This window comes from Furipterus horrens, unplaced genomic scaffold (assembly GCF_987537825.1).
Source record: "Furipterus horrens unplaced genomic scaffold, mFurHor1.1.pri manual_scaffold_7, whole genome shotgun sequence".
NCBI classification, from domain to species: Eukaryota; Metazoa; Chordata; class Mammalia; order Chiroptera; family Furipteridae; genus Furipterus; species Furipterus horrens.
In genome coordinates, this window is record NW_028327177.1 from 127039038 (window position 1) to 127063525 (window position 24488).

Below are 24488 nucleotides of genomic sequence, written 5' to 3' on the forward strand. Positions count from 1 at the left end.
TTCCTTGATTTTCAATAAGTTGGGTGTCTCCATTGCAGCTGCCACTAATCCCTAGTTGTTTATCTATTATACCTATTGAAGTCTTCTCCTTTTTTTTTGAAGTCTTCTCCTTTTAATTGGATTCCTGCAGAAATGTAGATTTCCAGTTAGGTTTAAAAGAGTTTTACTCTTAAGCACAGCCCAATAAGAACTTCCACATAGCAATAAGATAATGTGTGAACCTGATAATAACCAGATAGTCTTATTCAGTTAGGTCCTTAACTGTTGACTTATTATTATTATTTTCAATTCTTTTAAAGTATTAGGCTTCTTTGGATTCCAGATAGTCTGACTCAATTTGTAATCCTTTAGCACTTTTTCTTCCATGATGGAGGGTAGCCAGGCAGCCTTCTACCACCCTTTCCCTTAACTCAGAGAGGCTCAAGAGGCACAGGATCCTGCTCAGCATCCAGGGAGCCGTGGATGACTGTTCATTCTCATGTTCCACCATCCCTGGTGACCGGTGCACCTCCTGACAGCTCTACTTGGGACTTGTCAACTCCCTGGGATCAAATTTTTTATGTTAATAATACTAAGCATGAACTCTTTCCATTAGTTTACATTGTTATTAATTTATGATCTGTAAAAATTTTTAACAGTTGGCTATGATAGATACATTTCTACATTTATGACTTTGTAACTTTAATATCAATTGGTAATTCAGTAAATTAAGTTCAAGTAATACGTAGATTTTGTATTTTTGTGATTTCAGATTAATTACAGCATGATTTGTATGCTTTTTTTAGGTTTTAAACTTATCAAATTTATTTAGTTTATAAGTATCTAAATGGGGCAAAAAGGTTTTGGTATCATTCCTTCTACTTTTCAATTGGACCAATTATCTTAACTATTTGAGGTCTGTCCAGAAGATATCCAGCCATGTAATGTGAAAACTAGAGACATTCATTGAAGAAGATACAAGATACAAGAAACATTGTACATAGGACAATGGTGCCTCAGTCCCCTTAAAAGTGAGTCACCTTGGGACCTCACACAGTTCTCCCAATCACCATCAGCTGCCTTGTGGTATTTCCCTGAATCTCATCAACCATCTCAAATCTCTTCCCTTTCAAAGATGATTTTAGTTTTGGGAAAAGCCAGAAGCCGCTGGATGCCATATCTGAGCTGTAGAGGGGCAGAGTCACCTGGGTGATTTGATGTTTCACCAGAAACTCTGCACGAGACGTGATGCATGAGCGAGCGCACTGTCATGGTAACGCTGCCAATCACCAGTGCCCATAGCTGTGGCCTTCTGATTATCTGAATAGTTCTGCAGAGGAACGTTCAAGCTTAACGCAAGATTTGATGCAGATTCATTGCTCTACTTGCTCAGTCATTTTGAATGCGACAGCCACACAGTACGCATGCTCACTCAATGGCGTCTATAGCCCCCACTGACTAGTACAGTGAAGTCATCATTGTTCACACATGTGCATTCCAGTCCACTCTCCTTGGCTGCCAGGTTACATTAATGTTGTTCAAACCGTACCTGTTATTTTAATCATGGTTTGACTTTTTTCAGACAGACCTCGTATATGGTTGTATTAGTTTGCTAAGGCTGCCAAAACAAAGCATCACAGACTGGGTGGCTTAAAAATAACAAATGTATTTTCTCACAATTTTGGGGCTGAAAGTCTGAGATGAAAGTGTCAGCAAGGTTAATTTCTTCTGAGGCTATTTCCTTGGCTTGTAGATGGGTTTCTCTCCTTGACTCTTTACATGGTTTTCCCTCTGTGTGTGCCTGTGTCCTAATCTCTTTTAATATGGGACCAGTCACACTGGATCAAGTCCCACTTTCTAACTTAGTTACTTCCTTAAAAACCGTAACTGAGGTATTGGAGGTTAGGACTTCAATATCATAAATTGGGCTGTGGTGAGGGAGACACAATTCAGTACATAATGATGACACTTCCCAATCTTTTAATTTGCCAAAAAACTAAAATGTGTACAACACATGTCAATTTCAACTATGTAACAGCCCAGTGAGGAACCAGAGTTACAGTGAGACCCAGTTACCTACTTGAGGCCTCTTGTCTGGGAGAAGGAGAACTAGAGCCAGGTCTCCCCATTTGAACCTTGCTATCTTTTCATTCTGTAGTGCTGCAAACCAAAATAGAACTTGACAGCTGTACAGGTGTTTGAATATTTGGATATATTAGATATACATATTTTCGGTCATGATCTATAAAATTCAGTCATATTTCTACTGTTCATTATTTAGTCACAACTTTCTGACCTTATTTAATACCTTTTTTCCCGCTGTATTTTCTGAAGAGTAGCTCAGAGTCTAGAAAGACTGGTAAAATAGTTAAAACTTAATTGCCAAATGAAGAAATAAAACATATCAATGAATTTCTACAGGTTTCTGTCATGAAAAAACACACCCCTAAAGATTTATTTTTAGTAAAGGATAACTTTTATTTCCAGCACTGAGAATTTTTAGCAGTTTGTTCACCTGCCAAAGGAGCAGATAGGTAGAAAAAGGGATGATCTTGATCTGCTGAGCTCTACATCTGCTTTTCCCAGAGTAGTTACAATCTCCAGTGTTATCGCAGCCTGCACTACCAGTACTCCTTTGGCAGCCCTAGCTCAGAAAATGCCAGGTCTCTCCTACCCATCAGGAGCCCTGTCAATGATTAACATTTTAGTAATTAATTATTCTGATTGGCTAGTTTTGATTCAGCCCTAACGTGAATCTGATGGATCTTTTTTTTCCTTATTGCTCCTATTAGCAGTACCTAAATGTTTCTTATAAACCCTGGAGATTACTCTTTTGTCTTATAATTCTTTTTCTTTATATCTTATATATATATTAGGTATGTGACTATTTCAAAGCCTTCTATATCTACAAAGACATAACTACTTTAAAATATACAAGAATGAATATGTTTGAGTTTTTAAAATAAGCTATTAAAATTCAAAGAAGAAATGTTTGATATATGTTTGGACAGATGTATTGATGTCTGCCTTTTTTAAAGCATCAAAATAATTATAAATAATTTTCTTTGAAAGTTGGCCAGGGATACTTTGCCCTGATCCTTTAAAAGGGAAATATGTGACCTATGACCTGGATGGAAATGTTGAAGAGTATCACATAGAATTTCTTGGTGCTCCCCATTCAAGATCATGGATAAAAGCATCATTTGTTGGACATTATAGTATCACATTAAAGGTAGGTAGAATAACATCAAAACTTTATTCTTTTTGCACTTCTTTTTAATTGTGGCCATTTTTGTCTCATGTCCTAAAAGATATGTAATTATTTACTTTTATATTTATATAAACAAATAGTATATAGCCTTTATTTAAACTCACATGTTTTTATGTTTAAAGCAGTTTTTCAAAGGAAGTATGGATATAAAAATAGCCATGGGGTACTTTAAAAATTTATTTTTCTAATAGCAATATAGTATAAATCAACTGAGGACTTCACATAATTACCTTTTGAAATAATTTTAAGATTATCATTTGGTAATTTTTAAAATTCTCTTGAGAAGACTAAGTTGTAGCCTTCCACTCCCGGGGAAAATTAATTATGGAATACAACCAGATGTTCAAATTTCAAATGGAATATGTCTAACTCTTTCAGTATCTTTTTGATTCCTTTTCAACTTTAAATCACACACTATAATTAATGAATAGACTGGACCTGTTGCCATGGGTTTGATTTAATCCTTATAAATTAACTCAGTTATCTGTGACTATATTCTAATATCAAAACTTTTCATCTGAAAATCATTCTTTCATTAGAAATATATTTGAAAAACAAATGTCAGAAATGTGGATTTGTTTTCAGAAACAAGACAGGGGTATCCACTTTTCACCACTCACATTCAACACAGTACTGGAAATCTTAAACACAGCAATCAGACAAGAAGAAATAAAATGCATCCAAATTGGAAAGGAGGAAATAAAAATGTCATTATTTGCAGATGATGTGATATTATATATAGAAAACCCTGTAGGCTCCACCAAAAAACTACTTGACCTAATAAATGAATTCAGAAAAGTAGTGAGATGCAAAATCAATATTAAGAAATTAATGGCATTTTTAGACATTGATATTGAACTATCAGAGAAACTAAGAAAACAATCCCATTTACTATTGGAACAACAAAAAAAATTAAGTACCTAGGAATAAATTTAACCAATGAGATAAAAAACTTGTATTTGAAAAACTATATAACACTAAAGAAAGAAATTGAGGAAGATACAAATAAGTGGAAGCACAGACATACTGCGTTCATGGATTGGAAGAACTCACGTTATTAAAATGTCCATACTACCCAAAGCAATCTATAGATTCAACACAATTCCTGTTAAAATACTAATGGCATATTTCACAGATATAGAACAAATATTCCAGAAATTTCTATGGAACCAAAAAAAGATTACGAATAGCCTCAGCAATCTTGAGAAAGAAGAACAAAGTTGGAGTGATCACAATACCTGCTATAAAACTATAGGGCCACTGTAATCATAACAGTCTGGTACTGGCATAAGAACAGACACATAGATCAATGGAACAGAATAGAGAGCCCAGAAATAAACCCACATCATCATGGCCAATTGCTATTTGACAAAGGAGGCAAGAGCATACAATGGAGTAAAGATAGTCTCTTCAATAAATGGTGTTGGTAGGTCTGGCCAGGTACATGCAAAAAAAATGAACCTAGACCACCAACTCACACCATATACCAGAATAAATGCAAAATGGATAAAAGACTTAAATATAAGTCACAATACCATAAAAATCCTAGAGTAAAACAGGCAGTAAAATTTCACATATCTCACATAGCAATATTTTTGCCACTATAATTCTTAGGGCAAGGAAAACAAAGGAAAAAAATGAACAGATGGGACTACATCAAATAAAAAGCTTCTGCACAGCTAAGGAAACCATCAAAATAAAAAGGGAACCCACTGTATGGGAGAACATATTTGTCAATGATACATCAGACAAGGGCTAAATCTCCAAAATATGTGAAGAACTTATACAACAACACCAGGAAGACAAACAATCCAATAAAAACATCAGCAAAGGACCCGAATAGACACTTCTCCAAGGAGGACATACACATGGCTCATAGACATATAACAAAATGCTCCAAAATCACTAGCCATCAGAGAGATGCAAATTAAAACCTTATACCTGCCAGAATGGCTATCATTAATAAGTCAACAAACAACAAATGCTGGCAAGGCTGTGGAGAAAAGGGAACCCCAGTGTACTGTTGTTGGGAATGCAGGCTGGTGCAGCCACTGGAAACAGTATGGAGTTTCCTCAAAAAATTAAAAATGGAACTGCCTTTTGACCCAGCGATTCCACTCTGGGAATATATCCTAAAGATCATGAAACACCAATACAGAAAAAAAGATATATGCACTGCTATGTTCATAGCTGTGCTATTTACAGAGCTAAGATTTAGAAAGAGCCTAAGTGCCCATCAGTAGATGAGTGCATAAAAAACTGCTACATTTACACAATGGAATGCTACACAGCTGTAAAAAAGGAGTTCTTATGTTTAGCAACAGCATTGATGAAACTGGAGACTACTATGCTAAGTGAAATAAGCCAGTCAGTGAAAGACAAATACTGTATGATCTCACTTAGAATCTAATAAACAAAATAAACTAGTGAGCAAAATAGAACCAGAGGCATAGAAATATGGAACAGACTGACAGCTGTTAAGAGGGGAGGGGGAAGGTGGGGTCTAGCTGAGAGAAGGTGAAGGGATTAGTTAAAGAACAGGTATGAATGACCCATGGACATGGACCACAGGGTGGGGATTGACTGTGGGAGCGGGGAGCAGGCTGGGTGGAGAGGGGCCAAGGGGGGAAAATTGGGACAACTGTAATAGCATAAACAATGAAATATTTAAGAATGAAAAACATAGTGTTATGAGAATGCTGTTTAAAAGAAAGAATTATGGATTCCTTTTACTCAATTTGGATGATTTCTATTTTATAGTGAGAAGTTTATGTATTCAAATATACACTTACATTTGAGGTATGCCATTTAATCCACAGTATAAGTGAATCTGGAAATTTTAGGTACTTTAAAGTGGGCTTTTACTCTGTCTTTGGCATAAACAGCATCTTTGTTCATTTCAGCTTGAAAGCAGCTGGAAGGAAAGATTGTTTTATTTAAGTGTGGAATAACATCACTTACTTTCATTTCATGGTAATTGTGAGCCAGTCATTTTAATTAGAGGCACCTTCTCTGCTCTGACATTTTGGATGTGTGCCTAGGTACTTCTGCTGACAACCATGGAAGACAGGAAGGAGTGTTCTCCCTTCTGGGCCTCCCTCTCCTTTTCTAAAGGAAGGGGAAAGCTCCCAGCTTCTCGTGAAGTAGACCTTAGACTCTTAGATATTTGCCAGTGTGGTAAAGAGTGGGGCATTCTTAAATTATATTGAAATATAAGTATATTTATAAATGGTCAGAACTACTAGTTCTCATACGATCTGACTTTGGTCACCGTCAGTTTGAGTACTTTGGTATCAACGAGCAGACCGATAATCCCTGGAACAAGGAGAAAATCTGAAGCAAATCAAAGCCAAACACCAAAATCAGTAGCTATACGTTTTTAACCTCATGAAAGCATTAAATCAAACTTAGACATGCTTGCAAAGACCAGGAATTCAGGGACGCTTGTTAATGAAAGGATGAGAGCAGGGAAAAAATAAACTATTTGTTCCTGCTTTTCCTCCCCCACTCTTTCCCAACGAGCCCAGGGCTCCGGGTGGGTAACTCACTGGGTGCCTCTAGGCTCTGGGGCAGGCTCTCTCCTCTACTGTCATTCAGGGGACCTACCTACAGCCTCTGCTCGTGGCCCATAATCTTTTTTTCCTGTCTGTGTTTTTTCTTGTTCCCCTGGAACTGGTATAATACGGGTGCCCTCTCCTGTGGGTCTCTTCATTCAGGTCTGACATTTTAGTTCCCTTTTACCTCAGTTCAGCTGGCACATGCCATACTGTTCCTCTGTGCTCTTATTCCCCACTCCTGGCTACCTAAGATCTCCATATGCCAGGGCGGGGAGGCTGGCAGATGATCGAAGCCTTGTCTTAATCTACTGAAGAAACAGAAAGTGAGGGGTTCCACTCAGGAAATACAGACAACCAAGATAGATACATGGTAAAAAAAATGATGCATATGAGAAATCGGTTGAAAATGAATAATTCCAAACTGTGTATTTTCTGGGGATAGCTGGGATCCCTGTCCCTTGGAGATGGAGATATTTTGACTTCAACCTATAGTTCTGTTACCTAGACTTCCAGGCATTTGATCTTTATGGTCCTCTTGCACTGGAGCTCCTACATCCTCAAGTGCTGTCTCTATACTGTACCACATTGATCCAGATATTAAACTCACACTTCCTTTCCCCGTAAGAAAGATCACTTACACAAAAACAATGTAGACCTTCTTAAAGATTTTCCTAGAAGAGGTGGAGAAGGGATGCACATTGCCCAAGTTGTCTGATTTTTTTCTAAAATTACATTTAACTCTTACTGGCTTAATCTGTCTAAATCTTACTTCATATATTATTTCAGCATCATTTTCTCTTAATTTGTATAAGCTTACCTTAACAAGTGATTAAATGCTATTTTAGAGTTTTCACTGAATATGAATTATAGGTAGTATTCAGTGTATGTTAAGATGGGAGAGAAATAAGCTCCTCTAGAAACACATGTGCATTAATAAGAAAATGAAATATCTTTAGTTTCAGATAATAAAAATTTAACTTCTCTTTTATTTCATGTTTGTCTAGTTTTTATTGAATGTCAGTTCCCCCTTGTTTATATGTTTATGGAACCACTGAATTACTAATTTTATTGTTGAAAGTACAAAAGAACTCTGTCACTGTGTATTCATACAGATGACAGAGCTTTCTCCAATAAATAAAACAACTCATAGATACACTGTGATATACTTTAGAAATAAGTTGAAGGCAATATTTAGATTGCATATTTATAATTTATATTGGTTTATTCATACATTTTATTTTTTCATTTACTATAAAATCAGTAGCTTGAAAGAAAGCTAAAGTTCCCCCTCCCTTTTAAAGAAGCCTTGATTTAAAAAAAAAAATATGTACTTGAAATACATATCCCTGATAATTACTCTGATAAAATAGACATAAATATGTACTAGATAGCTATTTTTTTAAACAGTCAATGCATGGAATAAAATTATTTCCCCATTGGCACAAATATTTCTTTTGCATTTAGTAGGTACATGTCTGCAGAACTCATTATTTACAAGTTTATTTTTTAGCTTGATCGACTGCTATATGACTTTAGCATTTCTTAAACCTGGATGTGCATTAGAGAGCTTTATAAAACAGTAACAACAAAACCACAACAAAAACACTGCAATGTTTGGGTTCCACTCTACTGGATTGATTAAATGAGAATCTCTTGGATTAAAGCCAGGCTTCTGCATTTTTAAGTCCTTCAGATGCATCTAATGTGCAGCCCAGAGAGAGAGGGAGGGAAAACTGCTGACTAAGTTTTCTCAGCTTGAAACATCAGAGTTTTATTGGTTTTATCTCTGTAACTTTGGTCATGGCTTACTGCTTCCTGTTATTTTTCTTTTGCTTCTTTTGTTTATCTTTTACTTTAATTTGCCTGGAAATTATGCCTTCCGCCCAATAATAATTGGTTTCATTGAACACAGCTTTAAGGCCATTTTTGTCTTTCAATATTATACATAATTCATAGGTATTGCTGATAAAGCCGATATATAATTTTGAACTTAAATATTTATAGTTTGTTTTAGTTGATCATCTTTTTATCTAGTAGTTTATATAGAGTCATTATTGTTTTTCTTGGTCAGAAATAATGTACTCCAACTGATGATTGCTTGGCCTACCCTTTTCCAGTTATTTATATTGCCAAGAAAGGGTAGGTAGTTTACCCCAATGCTATGTTGCTCCTATGGTAAAGTTTAGGTTAGTTGGTCCATGATGTGAACGGATTTTTTTAGCTGTGTATTTTAGTAGTCTTACTACTGTATAAAGGATGTACCAGTAGATATGCAACAATTTCTTTGACTGCCAGTGTCATTTGAACATTTACCTGTTGTCTTATGGAGTTGCCTATATTTTCTAGGGAGATGAAAAGGGAAAAATGCCCTATTGCTAAACTTGAGCTCTGTAACTCCTAGAATTCTGGGGTAGTCATTAATACTGCTAACCAAAATTGTCTAGGTCTCTGCCTTCCTGTTATAGTGTAGAATTGCACATTTGATACTCTCGTGCTGGGGCAGGGCCAGTGAGTGGTGAGTGAAAGTGATGAATGTCACCTCGTTGAGCACGTAGCTGCATCCAGTGCAGCGTCCTCGAGAATTCTGTCTTTTCCTGTGGCACCATGATTGATAATATTTAAAATATTGGTTTTCTACTCTCTCAGCCTGGACCCCTGAGTGACTACTCTTAGCAAAGGCTCCTCTGCCACCACCAGATAAGAGATATGCAATGTGACAAATCTGTAAGCTTTGCGTTAAGCCCCTGGGATTATTCTAACAGGTGCAGTAATGATAACACTGGGATGTCACAGTTCTATGTAACCTGTATCTTTAGAAGGACCATTACTGAAATTTCAGTGCTCTTCAGAATATGGCCAAAATAACTGAACTCACACTCTAATTTTTCCAGTCTGTAAATGGAAATAATATAACTTCCTATCTCTTAGTAATTTATCAAATAAGTTAATTTCTTTTCTTTATAGTGATAAACTTAAGTAGAAATTGCCAACTGATTTATACAATTTGGTCTAGTAAATTATCTTTCAACAAAGGGCTCTGATGTCAACATGCACTATGATGACCTTAATAACTGGCCCACAAATAGCAATTGTATTGAGTCCCTGCCATAGGCCAAGGATTGGGTAGATGCTTTTCATACAATATTTGAAGTTGCACAGCAACCCTGTGAAGAAAGACATCATAACTATTAGATGTATGGAAGAAACTGAGATTCAGGTTACATGTCTAACCCAAGGTCAGTTAGCTACCTAATGATGGGGCAATGATTAGAATCAAGATGTCTGACTCCAGAGTCTAAGTTCTTTCTCTTTCTATACCGTGCCAATTTGCTTATGCTTAAGCAATGGTCTAATTTATTGTTAAATGTTTCCCACATTTGCACCTATGAAATGAGGATATTTTTCACTTCTTATTTCTAATAGACATGTTGAATGATAACAGTCTCTGGTAGACCTGCTTAAGCAATACATTTGACTTTCTCAAATTACATTTGTAGTAATTCAACAAGTGCATTTGGAGTAACATCTATTTTTAAAAAGGTTTTACTTACTTTTAGAGAGAGAGAAAGGAGTGGGGAGAAATATCAATCCATTGCCTCTTGCCCACCCCCAACCCGGGACCTGGCCTGCAATCCAGGCATGTGCCCTGACTGGGAATCAGACTGTTGACCTTTTGCTTTGCAGGATGATGCCCAAACCACTGAGGCATGCCAGTCAGGGCTGGCGTAGCAACTATTTGAGCAAGTATTTTGCTTCTAGTACTCATTAGGATCCAAATCCTAAGAATATAGTATGTGATAAGCATTAGCACATTAGTTTATGGACTAGATCATCAGGCAGCATGTTACTTACTCTTAGAGTAATAAAGTGAAACTGGATACAAATCTATTGAGTCAGTTTAGTGGAAAACCATGTTTGCAAATATATATACTTGTACCATATTCCTGCTGCCAAATCATCTGTATAACTATCAAATTCTCAGTAAATTTTTATCATATGAATTTCATATTTGATATAAAACTTATTGTAATTTTGCTATTATTAGATTAAGACTTTTTGTTGGTTTGCTTGTTTTCTAAGCATCCTTTAGTTTTTGACCTGGAGAAAGGTTAAGGGAATTAGAACATGTTTCTGTAACTGTGGCCTATTTGTGAATAATCCGCCAAGGAAACTTCTGTAGTAATGTATGTTAGGATAAGAATGAAGTTGTCAAAGTGGTTAAAAAAGCAATCTCTAGAGCCAGATTCCTTGGATTAGAAGGTTAGCTATGCTATTTACTAGATGTTTGACCTCGGGCAAGTTACTTACCCTTTGCTAATCCCACACTCATTTTAAACTGGAGGTTATAATAGTATCTGCTTCATAAAGTTGTAGGGGTTAACTGAGATAATACATGTAAACCATTTAGCTTGACAGTGCTTGTCGTATAGTAAACTCTTAAAAATATTAGTTGATATTACTCATTGGAAATGCAGGTGAAATATACAATTAAATAATCTGTTTATTTTGCCTAGAAACCAGTATCTACAGGAGGGAGCATTAAAAGATACCAAGAACAATAAGGCGAAGAATTTTTTTTTTTTTTTTTTTTTACTAAGATCATATGTGTGACATGATTTTAATGTTTTTTTAAAAAATCAATCAACATGATGCTCCCAGAAATTGAGAGAAATAGACTTAATTGATCATCTGTCTTATCTTTTGATTCTTTAGTATATGACTGAAGGAGTCCATTGCTGCAGTGCTTTTCTAGTTTAAGGTAAATAGAAGTGCTAAGAACTTTCAAAAGCAGGAGATACGTTAGAGCCTTCTTAATCCAACTCTTTGGTGAATGAATAGTCCTCATTATCAGCAATACCTCAAGAATATTTTGTATTTGTTCAATGGTATTTGGAAGGAGAATAGGCGATACTATCTTTCTGTTCTTTGTAACTGAATGAAACCAGTTTCTTTCCCTGTCTCTATTCCGTTTTTTGATTCATTCACATTTATACATGCTGACATTGCTGCTCCAAATAAATTCTTGAATTCACCTTGTCATCTCCTTACTTTATCTCTTACGAAGTTAGATAGCTGTGAATTTGTACTGAAGTTAAAAGTCCAATACAAATAATATGACCAACTTTGCTTCGCTAATAAAGGATGGAATGTGTGGCTACATTTCACATCATCAAATGCATGAAAAATGCATCAAGTATCGCCTGGGTTTCTCATATTAACTCTTCAGTGGAGTGGTGGTAATCTTTTCTAAGAAATTCCAACATATAGTTTTCTTAATTTTCTGAAAGTGCTTATTTTCTGTTGAAGAAACCAGAGTCAGATCATTGTTTTTGAGCCAAAATACAAGGCTCATTAAATTGCCTTCAGAGCCATACCCCTTTATGAGTGAGGCTGCCTCATAATGAGTCTTTTATATTGGGATTCTTAAATAACTGAAGAGTTGTGTAACTTTTTGGTACATTTTTCCATTAGGGAATGGTGAAGTCCAAAACACATAATCATATGAGCCTACGATTGATATATAAACTTCTTTTTCATTTTATTTTCTTTAATTCCCCCACCATTTTTGCTTTGTTTTGTTTTTAATATCTTCCAGTCAAGAGCCAAGATCAGTCCATGACTCAGGCAAAACCGATTATCTGTAAACCCTAAACAATTTTTATTAAAATAACTTTGAAAATAAATTGCAGGATTACCATTTTCTTACCATTTTGGTTTATCTCCCAGAATATATACTGATTCTGTGTCACATATTTAACCACCCTTTTCTCCTAAATCTTCCATCTGCTCTTATGATTCTATTATTAAACAATCTGAGCATCTGTCTGTAATAAACGCAACCACTGTTTTCTCATGAACACATATTTCATCAATAAACGAGCAAATGTGGAGTTGGAAAATAGCAGTCAAGTAAGTTAACTTTCTTTTAGGTTCAGGTCTTTGTTGTTTAAAACCCTTTAGGTCAATTACAACTTTTTTAAGCCTCAGGACAAATGAGCATATGCTTATTTTCATGGTGAAATAAACCTGTTCTTCCAGTTCTATTTAACGTCCCCAACTGTAGCAGGCAACCTGGCTAGTAGCAGGGGAGACAGCGGCACAAACCTTAAAAATGATCTGTCGACTCAGTGCTCATTTGCTTCCCGTGTTTTATGTCATCGACATATTGCTAATAGTTTATGATAATTGTACATAGCAATGTTTACAACTGCTTTCTTTCTATAGATTTGATGATATATTTAGCTCTGCGAAACAAAAATCCTACAACTTAAAACCGGAATATGTAAAATACTTAAAGCTGTACACAATGCATTTATTGTGTATTTTAGTTCTTGATTCTTTTTAAAAATTGTAAGAAAATTGTAAGAAAATATATATAACATTAAATTTTACCATTTTAACCATACACTACTGATTAATAGAGATTTGTGCAACAGAATTGCTTTCTAGTAAAATAGCATTTTACAGGCATACCTCATTTTATTGGGCTTTGCTTTGTTACGCTTTGCAGATTCTGTGTTTTTTACAAATTAAAATCTGCCAGCACCATTTTTCCAACAGCATTTATTTACTTTGTGTCCCTGTGTCACATTTTAGTAGTTATTGCAATATCTCAAGCTTTAATATTATTATGACATTTGTTATGGTGATCTGTGATCAGTGATCCATGATGTTACTATTGTAATTGTTTTGGGCTGCCATGAACCACGCTCCATGCTACTTCAATGAACACATGTATGATAAGAAAGCACAACAGCCCTGGGTAGTGTGGCTCAGTGCATTGACTGCCAGCCTGCAAACGGAAAGGTCTCCGGTTCAATTCCCAGTCAGGGCACATGCCTGGGTTGCAGGCCAGGTCCCTGGTTGGGGGTGTGTGGAAATCATTGCCATTTCTCTCACACATCTGTGTTTCCTTCCCTCTTTTCCTCCTTCCTTTCCCCTCTCTCCAAAGGTAAATAAAAAACAATAAAATCTTTATTTAAATAAAGGGAAAACAGAAAGCAAAACAGCCTTATTGCTGATGTGGAGAAAGTCTTAGTGGTCTGGATAGACATCAAACCAGCCACAACATTCCCTTAAGCCAAAGCCTAACCCAGGGCAAGACTGTAACTCTTCAATTCTGTCAAGGCTGAGAGAGGTGAGGAAGCTGCAGAGGAAAAGTTTGAAGCTAGCAGAGGTTGGTTTATGATGTTTAAGGAAAGAAGCAGTCTCCGTAACATAAAAGTTCAAGGTGAAGCAGTAAGTGCAGATGTAGAAGCTGTAGCAAGTTATCTAAAAGATCTAACTAAGATAATCAATGACGGTAGCTACACTAAACAACAAAGTTTCAATGTAGACAAAACAGTCTCCTATCGGAATAAGGTGCCATCTAACACTTAAAACTAGAGAGGAAAAGTCAATGCCAAGCTTCAAAGCTTCAAAGGACAGGCTGACTCTCATGTTAGGGGTAAATTCAGCTGGTGATTTTTAAGCCGAAGCCAGTGCTTCTGCACCATTCTGAAAACCCTAAGGCCCTTAAGAATTATGCTAAATCTACTCTGCCTCCTCTATAAATAGGACAATAAAGCCTGGGTGACAGCACACCTGTTTACAACATAGTTTACTGAATATTTTAAGCCCCTTGTTGAGACCTGTTACTCAAAATAGGGCTGATGGAGGTGTACAAGGAGATTCATGTTATCTTCATGCCTGCTAACACAACATCCATTCTGCAGCCCATGAATCACGAAGTAATTTCAACTTCCCAGTCTTATTTAAGAAATACATTTCATCAATCTATAGCTGCCATAGGTATTAGTTCCTTTGCTGAATCTGGGCAAAGTAAATTAAAAGCCTCTGGAAAGGATTTCCCATTCTAGATGGCATTAAGAAGATTCATGATTCATGGGAAGAGGTCAAACTATCTGTATTAACGGGCTTAGAAGAAGTTGATTCCAACTCTCTTAGATGACTCTGAGAGGTTCAATAATTCAGTGGAGGAAGTAACTGCAAATGTGGAAATACCAAAAGCAAGTGAAGCCTGAAGATGTGACAAAATTTCTGCAATGTCATGGTAAAACTTTAACGAATGAGGAGCTGCTGCTTACGAGTAGAGAAAGTGGTTTCTTGAGACGGACCCTACTCCTGGGGAAAATGCTGTAAAGATTGTTGAAATGACAACAAGGGATTTAGACTATTACCTAAACCTAGTTGATAAAGCAGCAGCAGGGTTGGAGACGGCCGACTCATATTTTGAAAGTTCTGGGCGTAAAATATTATCAAATAACATCACATGGTACAGAGAAAACATTCGTGAAAGGAGGAGCTAGTTGATGTGACAAACTTCATTGCTGTCTGACTTTAAGAAATTGTCACAGCTACCCCAGTTTTCAGCAGCCACCAGCCTGATCAGTTAGCAGCCATCAATACTAAGGCAAGACCCTCCACCAGCAAAGGGATTATGACTCACACAAGACTCAGATGATGGTTAGCATTTTTAAGCAATGAGGTTATTTTTAAGTTATGTACATTTTTTAGGCACAATGCCATTATACACTTACTAGACTACAGTATAGTGCAAACAACTTTTATAGGCACTGGGAAACCAAAATAAATAAATAAATAAATAAATCATGTGACTTGTTTTGTTGCAATATTCACTTTATTGTGCTGATTTGGAACCTAACTTGCAATATCTCTGATATGCCTGTATAGTGATTGAGCCCCTGAATTCTGGAGCTAGAGTGCCTGTGTATGAATTCTAACTCTATCACTTATTAGCTATATGAACTTGGGCAAGTTCTAAATTCGGTGCCTCAGTTTCCTCATCTGTAAAATGAGGGTAATAGTACCTACCTCATAAGCTTGTTAAGAATGAGTTGTTCGTGAAGTGCTTAAGATTGTATCTGTCACACAGTACTCTGTAAGCATTGCATAAATGAGTAAATTAAAAATTAACAGTGGAGGTCTTTAATACTAGAACTCCTATGGAAATAAAATATGTACTCAGTCAACTCCCCTCTACTGTGAATAGAGTTCTTATCTCATTTCCTTAGGCGGCAGAAACCAAATGATAAATGTTTATGTTTCTGATACTTTGTGATATTGATAGCTAACATTTGAAAACTGCTTTACATTTTATAAAATACTTTTTTACATAGACTATCTCTTGTGATCCTCATTCATTGTTAAGAAAGTTGAGGCTCAGGTTAAATGACTTGCCTGACATCACACAACAGCAGAATTGGGGCTCAAGCCCAGGTCTTGCGATTACAAACTTCAGGTTTCTATATGTTCACCTCCTTGAAATTTACATTGGGCCATATGCTTCTTACCTTCATAAGCACACCAAATTCATAATAGGCTGTCATCTGTTAAGCTGGAAAATCACAAAGACCTTCTTATTAGTCTCCTGTTAATGTAGCTAACTTGATTAATTAACTTAACCTTTAGCCAGGGCTTTTCAAAGTTGGGCAAAGATGTGAAAGCGCTCTTTTTCACATTTAGTACATTGATTCCATGCCGTAGATTTAGGGCCTCTTTATGACTGTCAGTAAAACCTAATATTTATTTCATTTCCTTGTGATCTTAACCAAGGTTTGCTTTTTGTTTGTTTATTTTATTTTACTATTCCTTCCCAAGCTTGCTCATTATCACATTCTCCCACAGAGCATTTTAGAAACCTATATTCTTTATTATTGGCCCATAGAGTATGAGGAAATCCTACCATCTGTGACAACATGAATGACCTGGAGGGTATTATGGTAAGTGAAGTCAACAAGGATTGTGTGATCTCACTTATATGTGGAATCTAAAAATAAAATTGTTTAAAACCCCTCCAAACTCACAGTTATAGGAAAAGAGAGTAGATTTTTGGTTACTGGAAGCAAAGGGTAAGGGGAGGGGATATTAGAGGAAGGTGGTCGGAAGGTACAGGCTTCCAGTCACCAGATAAGTAAGGACTAGGGAGGTAGTGTGCAACGTGATGATTGTAGTTCAGACTGATAAACAGTTTATCTTAAGAGTTCTGATCACAAGGAAAATGTATTTTTTCTTTTCTTTTTTTTTTTTTATTTTGTAAAGATTTTTATTGATTTATCTTCTTTTATTTTTATTCTATCTGTATGAGATGATAGATGTTCGCTGAACCTATTATGGTAATCATTTCACAATATATTTATATTGCACTATCGTTCTGTATGCCTTAAACTTATACAAATATGTATGTAAATTATTTTTCAATAAAACTGTAAACATATCTTCCTGAACCTACATACTGGGAGTGTTCTGAGAATCTATTTAGTTCCTCAGTGAGTCACAAAAACCACTATATAGTAGATTATTTCCCCATAAATACTTCTGTTCTATGTTTACTGGGATTGACTAAAGATGTTTATAAAAATCTGTATTGTTTTTATTGAGCTTATTTTGTGGAATGTATGAATGTGTTTATGAGCTTGTACTGCTAAAGAAGCCAGGCAGGTCTTCAACAAAACTGTGATGTTAAAGAGACCCCTGTCCCCGTAAATTGTTTGTCTCTTTGGTGGTGGCTGATTTTCTCCCTGCTGTGACAGCTGGAGCCCTCTTACCTTTTTCTTCTCTCAGAGTTTGATTTCAGGTCTGTCACACTAAATGACTGAGATATTGGTTATATAAAAATGGTTTTCCAAGGGGTGTCAGTCCAGATAATGGACAAGTTTGAAATATCAGACTTGCTTCTTTTAGAAAACAACCATCACAGCAGATAGCAGTTGTCTATTCCATCTTGATAGAAAAAGACTTTAGATATTCAGATATTTAGTAAGTATATGTTAAAGTTTAGGTTAATTAAAAGCTTATCCCGTAGCCTGTGATTTTTCTAAATTGTCCATTGAAGTTATTTTATCTTAAATGGTTTGACTTCCTACTTCTCTCACCCCCAGTGTTGTAGGAAGTACTCACTCAGTTCCTGTATTGGTAATTTTTGTATGGGATTTAAATACAAAATCCCAGTGTTTCAAGCCAAGTAATGGAATCATACTGTAAAGCTTTCATTCTCAATTTACTTTATTTTTTCTTTTGTGCCTAATTTCTCCCCAAGGACTCATTGCATACTGAGCATTATTGTTCAGACTAATGTAAAGGATCAGACTAAACGAAGATAAAACTTTTTTTTTTTTTGGCAAGTGAACTGGTTCACACTTTCTGGTGGTATGGGATGGGGCACAGAAGTTATTTTGATCTTAAAGTCTTGCCAACTTAGAGTAAGCAAAATTCCTATTTATGTCTAAGGAAACTTAGAGTAAGAAATACATTTTTGAAAGCAAGTTTGCTTCAAGTGTTCAATAATTTGAGTAAGTTGTCTAAATAATCCAGAGTTGATTATTAAAGATTATGTGAAACTACGTTACAGATGACAGATATGAGGGAGGCAGATACCAGGACGCCAGCAATTGTGTGCTGCACACAGGTGTGATGTGACTATCTTCTAGTTTGTATCAAAGGAACAGAATGCTCTTACTGTCTAGATTACTAGTTGCTGTTGCAGAAATCCAATTTAAGGAAGACAAGATATCCTTGTGATTAACTTTGTACTGAATTGCTTTAAGTGAAAACGATCTGCTCAGCAGAGGAGGAGAGAGATAGCTTTGGCTTGATAGTAAATAGAACCGTGCATCATGGCGATACATGGTTAGTCAGTGAGCTACACTTTAAGTTTGAATGTGTAAGTAGCTGCAATTGACATAAATCACCAGGCAGAGTACTTTATAATAGGCAGTAGTGTCGATCCTCATTTAGAGGGGATGCATTCCAAAGGAAAATTATTTTACATTTCTTTAGATTATGAAATTTGTGACTTATATCCCCATATTTTAAGAAGCATATTATGTAAGAAATAACTTAAAGTAATGGTTAATAGTTGAAGTCATTTCAGTAAATTTATGAAGCCAATAAAGCAGGCTAAGTACTTATGATTCTGGTTTTCCAGATTTTTAACATATGCTCAATATTGTCTAAAAGATAAATTTTCTAAATTGTAAGTACTTACTTTGCAATTATCTTTAATATTGATATAATTGAAATTTGAATTGATAGTTTTGATTTGTAGTTGCTGTCATTGTACCTACAGGGCTGTAGTGAGGCTCTGCTGTCCCTAAAATAGGGCATTTGAAGAAGCATTTGACTGAATTGCTATAGTTTTAGAATAAGGTCCTGTTTTTAAATTCCATTTAAATTACATGAAATTAGATAAACTTTTTAAAAATACTGCTAATATAATAGGATAATCAATGACCCATGAAACACTTTACAGATTTGAATTCTATACAAAAAAATGTTCTGTATTATGTTAGGAGTAATATTATCATATCATAATGCCAGATAGTCATCATGTTTATAAATTTTTCTTTTAGCTTCCTGGGGATAATTACATAATTCAGGATTAAAATGTAGCAGCCTTTCATTTTCATCACCAATTTCCTGACTGGGTTTTATCCATGCCACACTGAAAGAAACAAAAGCCTATTTATAATAGTAAATATTTACTGAGCTCCTATTTGTGCCCCTTCTAGGCTCGGGAGTGAACAACACAGACACAGTTTAAATGCCCTCATGACACTTAAATTAGTGGGATAAGGCATGTAGTAAACAAATAAATAAGGACGCGGTATGTTAGTGTTGCTGATCACTGTGGGGCAAATTAAGGAAGTGCGAAGAAGGGCGCCAAGAGGTGGAAGGACTCTGACCTGCCCGCTATTCTAATCTTCCAAGTCCCTTCGCTAGGAAATTCTTCCCTACCAATCAAATACCAGTGGCTGGTTAATAATAACTCGTTCGGACTGTATTTCTCCCTCTCTCATTTATTCCAAAAAGTAGGCCCCTAGTGTTTCCAGGTCTCAGGGGAGTTTTCTGTTGTGGAGATCAAAAGCAGAGCTTGTCTGTCTTCTTGACCTGAGTTCCTTGAGGATGGGCAGGGTGGACTGGGAACGTAGAGGCCATGCCTCTGAAAGAGACAGGCAGCAGCAGCGAGGCAGAGAAGAAGTTCTGTCACCCTTGGAAGAGGATAAAAGTCTGTCACTGCCCTGGGTGGTGGCAGGACCTCAGAGAAGGATAGCAGTGCCATGCACTCAGGGAGATTGAACGTACACCAGTCAAGGTCCCCGGCCTCTGAAATGATTCCTTTGTCCAGATGTGGCAAAGAAGCCGTTAGATTGCCTGACTTCAAGGGACTTGAACAAAGATGTTATTCATGTATGACTGTTTTATGTTATATATATTACAGGTCGTCATTCTTCATTCACCATATTTTTTCCCAATTTATGTGAACCTAGGGAAAGTTAAGGGTGGCCCCAAAATGACTAAGATCAATTAACCTTGTTGGGTTAAGGCTTTCTCACTCAATTTAACAAAAATAAGGTATTGTGGTGTTGCTTACACATTCAAATTTGAAGAGCAAAATTTATCCTGCTACAACCACAGGCTATTATATTAAATACCTTGATTAATTCTCATATACAAAAGCAATCTTAAAATACAAAGCAACAGAAAACATGAATCTGTGCCAGATTGCAACTCATCTCCACTGGCCTTACTGGGTGGACAAAAACACATGTACGTATTCTTTTCCTTGAATTTGCCACTCCATATTAGTGTATGGTGATAGCACACACCTTATTCAGTGAGTTGAAAGTTACTGAGAAGTGACATTCAACTTCTTCCTCAAACCCTGGGAAATGTAAAAATGATAGTAGAATCAAAACAGTCTGGTATTGGCAAAAGAACAGACATATAGATCAATGGAACAGAATAGAGAGTCCAGAAATAAACCCAGGACTATATGGTCAACTAATATTTGGTAAAGGGGGAAGCAACATAAAATGGAGTGAGAAGAGCCTCTTCAACAAATGGTGCTGGGAGAACTGGACTGGGACGTGCAAAAAAGTGAAACTAGACCGCCAACTTACACCACACATGAGAATAAACTCAAGATGGATCAAAGACTTAAATGTAAGCCGTGACACCATAAAAGTCCTAGAGGAAAACATAGGCAGGAAAATTTCAGATATCCCACATAACAATATCTTCACAGATACATCTCCTAAGACAAGAGAAATAAAGGAAAAAATAAACAAATGGAACTACATCAAACTAAAGAGTTTCTGCTCAGCAAAAGAAAACATCAGCAAGATGGAAAGAAACCAACCATATGGGAAAACATATTTGCCAATGACATCACAGACAGGGGACTGATCTCCAAAATATATAAAGAACTTATATGTCTCAACATCAAGAAGACAGACAACCCAATTAAAAAATGGGCAAAGGACCTGAGCAAACACTTCTCCAAAGAGGACATACAGAAGGTCCATAGGCATATGAAAAAATGCTCAACATCATTGGCCATCAGAGAGATGCAAGTAAAAACCACAATGAGATACCACCTTACACCTGTCAGAATGACAATCATCAACAAATCAACAAACAACAAGTGCTGGTGAGGATGTGGAGAAACGGGAACCCTACTGCACTGTTGGCGGGAATGCAGACTGGTGCAGCCACTGTGGAAAACAGTATGGAATTTCCTCAAAAGATTAAAAATGGAACTGCCTTTTGAACCAGCAATTCCACTGCTAGGATTATACCTGAAAAATCCTAAAACCCTAATTCAAAAGAAATTATGCACCCCTATGTTCATTGCAGCCCTGTTTACAATAGCTAAGTGCTGGAAACAACCTAAGTGCCCATCTGTGGATGAGTGGATCAAAAAACTGTGGTACATTTACACAATGGAATACTATGTAGCAGAGAGAAAGAAGGAACTCCTGCCATTAGCAACAACATGGATGGAACTAGAGAGAATTATGCTTAGTGAAATAAGCCTGGCAAGGAAAGAAAAATACCATATGATATTACCTAATACAGGAAACTAAAAAACAAGATAAACAAATGAACTAAATAGGACAAGGAGCAGAATAACAGTCAATAGGGGGGAGGGAGAGGGAGAGAAGAGGGAAAAGTGAGGAAAGGGTTTAGTCAAGGAACGTGTATGAATGACTCATGGACATGGACAACGGGGAGGGATATGATTGTGGGAAAAGGGGTGGGCTGGGTGGGGGAGAGCAATGGGGAAAAATGGGACAACTGTAATTGAAAAATCAAAAAATAAAATTTAAAAATAAAAAAAATAAATAAAATTATTCAGGTTTTAGTGAAAGGCATAGGTCTTTAAACCTACAAAAGCTGAGGACAAAATAATTATTTTTACATTGCAAACTGAGGTATAAGAGTATGCAAGACTTATAAAAGAGGTGCCCAAACAGGCTTGACTCAATTTTTAAAAGCTTTTAGGTCGAACATTCAGAAATGTCTTTGTAGAAAATGATGGTGTACTCTGGTATTTTCCTTACATGTTCTCCTTCCCCATCTTGGGAAAAGGAAGGAAGTCATTTTCCTGTATTAGTGTTTTTTTTGAGAGCTTGATGTGTGTACTCTGGAACTTGAACAACACAGTATAATATTGTCCAACTTCCACCCGAGAAATCTGCACAGTGGGAGTTTCCAGTTAACAGATCCAGCACCAAGTGAGGAGAGCTGGAAGCACTGGGAATGGCCAGGAGTACCACAGTTTTCAGGAGCAGCGATGCAGGCAACATGAAAGAAAGAGCTGGGGGTTATTTTAGAAGGGTCCCCACCCAAGACTGCTTCCTCTCCCCTGCAACCTAAGCAGAAAGATGCAGAAAAGTGGTACTGGGTTAGGGGTTGAAAGCAACCAGCTAGAAGGAAGACCATGTCTCTGTGAAGGATGCTCTTTCTGGTTGGGAGAAAACATTCTCCAAAAACCCATAAGGCACTCCTCAATAAAAAACACAACACAAAAGACACACACACACACACACACACACACACAAAACGCAAAAGAGACACACACACACAACGCAAAAGAGACACACACACACACACACTTCGAGTCCAAGAAGCAATAGCAATCAACTAAAACATCTTCTGCAACTTCTTTTCCATTCTCCACACCTAACACTTCCAACCCCATAGGACCTAGAAGATGTTGGTTGGGAGAGAAGGAGAGACACATACAGGACAAGGAGCCTGCAGCCTGAATATGCTCCTAGCTCATGGAACACACAAGTTTTAACTTGAAATGAAGTTTGGAATTTTGTCTCTTATGTGGGAGTAGACATTTTACCTTTTTAATTTTGGGTGACTAAGTAAGTACCTGTAGGACAGTTTATTTGAAAGTTCCCAGGAAAGTCCTCTTTCTGTAGATTTCAGCCAAGAGTTAAGAATCACCTAGATTCAAGTTGAAAAAGTGAGTTTGAATGGCAGTTACTGTTTGCTTGAATTTGAATCCTATTTTGAATGGTATTTGGCTTTGAACATTTCTTTGTAATTTAATTATCTATTTCACTTTGGTTAAAAAGGTAACTATAAATCTTTCTATGACTTTAAAAGGTAATTTTTGTTTTAAAATAAATGATAATTTCCCCCTTAGTATTGGCTTATTCAAAACAGCATTGTTTCCTTTGCTAACTTTTGTCCAAAATATAAACCCTCAAACTGAGTATTTATCTCATTAAATACTATAGTATTTTAAAATTTAACTTAATCACAACGTTATTATTTTAATTCATTGAAGGTTGATTTCATTCATCTTTCACAAACTTTAGTAATTAGTATATAGAATGAATCTATTATGTTTGGTGAAATGCTGAGTCTTTATTTCTTTCTTTGTGAGTTCCAAAACCTTTTCTTGGCAGATTCCAGTTGAAAGATTATGATAATGTCTGAAAGAGCTTAGTTTATGGACATGATTACAAACAAACATTTCTTTGGTAGCTTCAGCAGGATTCAATTTAAATAAATGTTGATCACTTAAACATGTCTTAAAAAATACATGAACTCATTCAGCTGAAAGTTTTATTTTTAATTAGAGAATAAACTTATTGTTAAGGTAGGAAATATGAGTTTTTTAGTTTGTAGAATTACAACTATTATTAATTGTCCTGGTATAATTGGCTAACATAATTAGAAAGAAAGAAAGATACATATATAGGAAAGGAAAAAAGCAAAATCATCATTATTAGTACATGATTGTTTACCTGAAAAACCCATGGAATTCAAATGGAAAAACTATTATTAATAAAACTATAAACAATAGAAAAAACTACTATAAAAAATAAGAAAATCCAGTTACATGGCAGTTATAAAATTACTATATAGATGTAACCAGTGTGAAAATATGAGGGGATAAAAGTTCACATTCATATATAATACACTAGAGTAAGCTTAAGAAGCATGTACAAGATATATATGAATACAACTTTAGAATGCTACTAAGAGACAGAACATAAAATCTAGGTAAATGGAAAGATATGAAACTTCTTGGTTGGGAAAATTTAATATGGAAAGATGTCAATGCATCCTAAGTTAATTTTAATGCAATCTCAATTTTAAAAAAGAGTTAAAAAACTAATTCTAAAATATGTAGGAAAATTATATATAGAAGAGATACTTAGGTCTATAAAGTATAAAATTTCAATAAAGCTCCAGTGGTTAAAGCAGGTATTAATAGTGATTTTACAGAGTAATAGAACATTATAGAGCTCAAAAATAAACTTAGAAATACTTGGAAATATATTTAGTGGTAAAGGTTGTATTTAAATAAAGAAGAGAGTTGTATTGTTTAATAAATTGTGTGGATACAAAGG

The 24488-nt window shown here is 35.9% G+C and overlaps 1 protein-coding gene across 2 annotated transcripts in view; it reads left to right on the forward strand.

Moving 5' to 3' along the window:
* ZCWPW2 (zinc finger CW-type and PWWP domain containing 2) overlaps positions 1 to 24488 on the forward strand; it is a 99889-nt gene that overhangs the window by 33717 nt on the left and 41684 nt on the right. For both annotated transcript variants that reach the window (XM_090284417.1, XM_090284418.1), the window contains exon 3: positions 3052 to 3211. In XM_090284417.1, coding sequence (XP_090140543.1) covers positions 3052 to 3211 — 160 coding nt within the window. The remainder of the gene's footprint in view (positions 1 to 3051; positions 3212 to 24488) is intronic.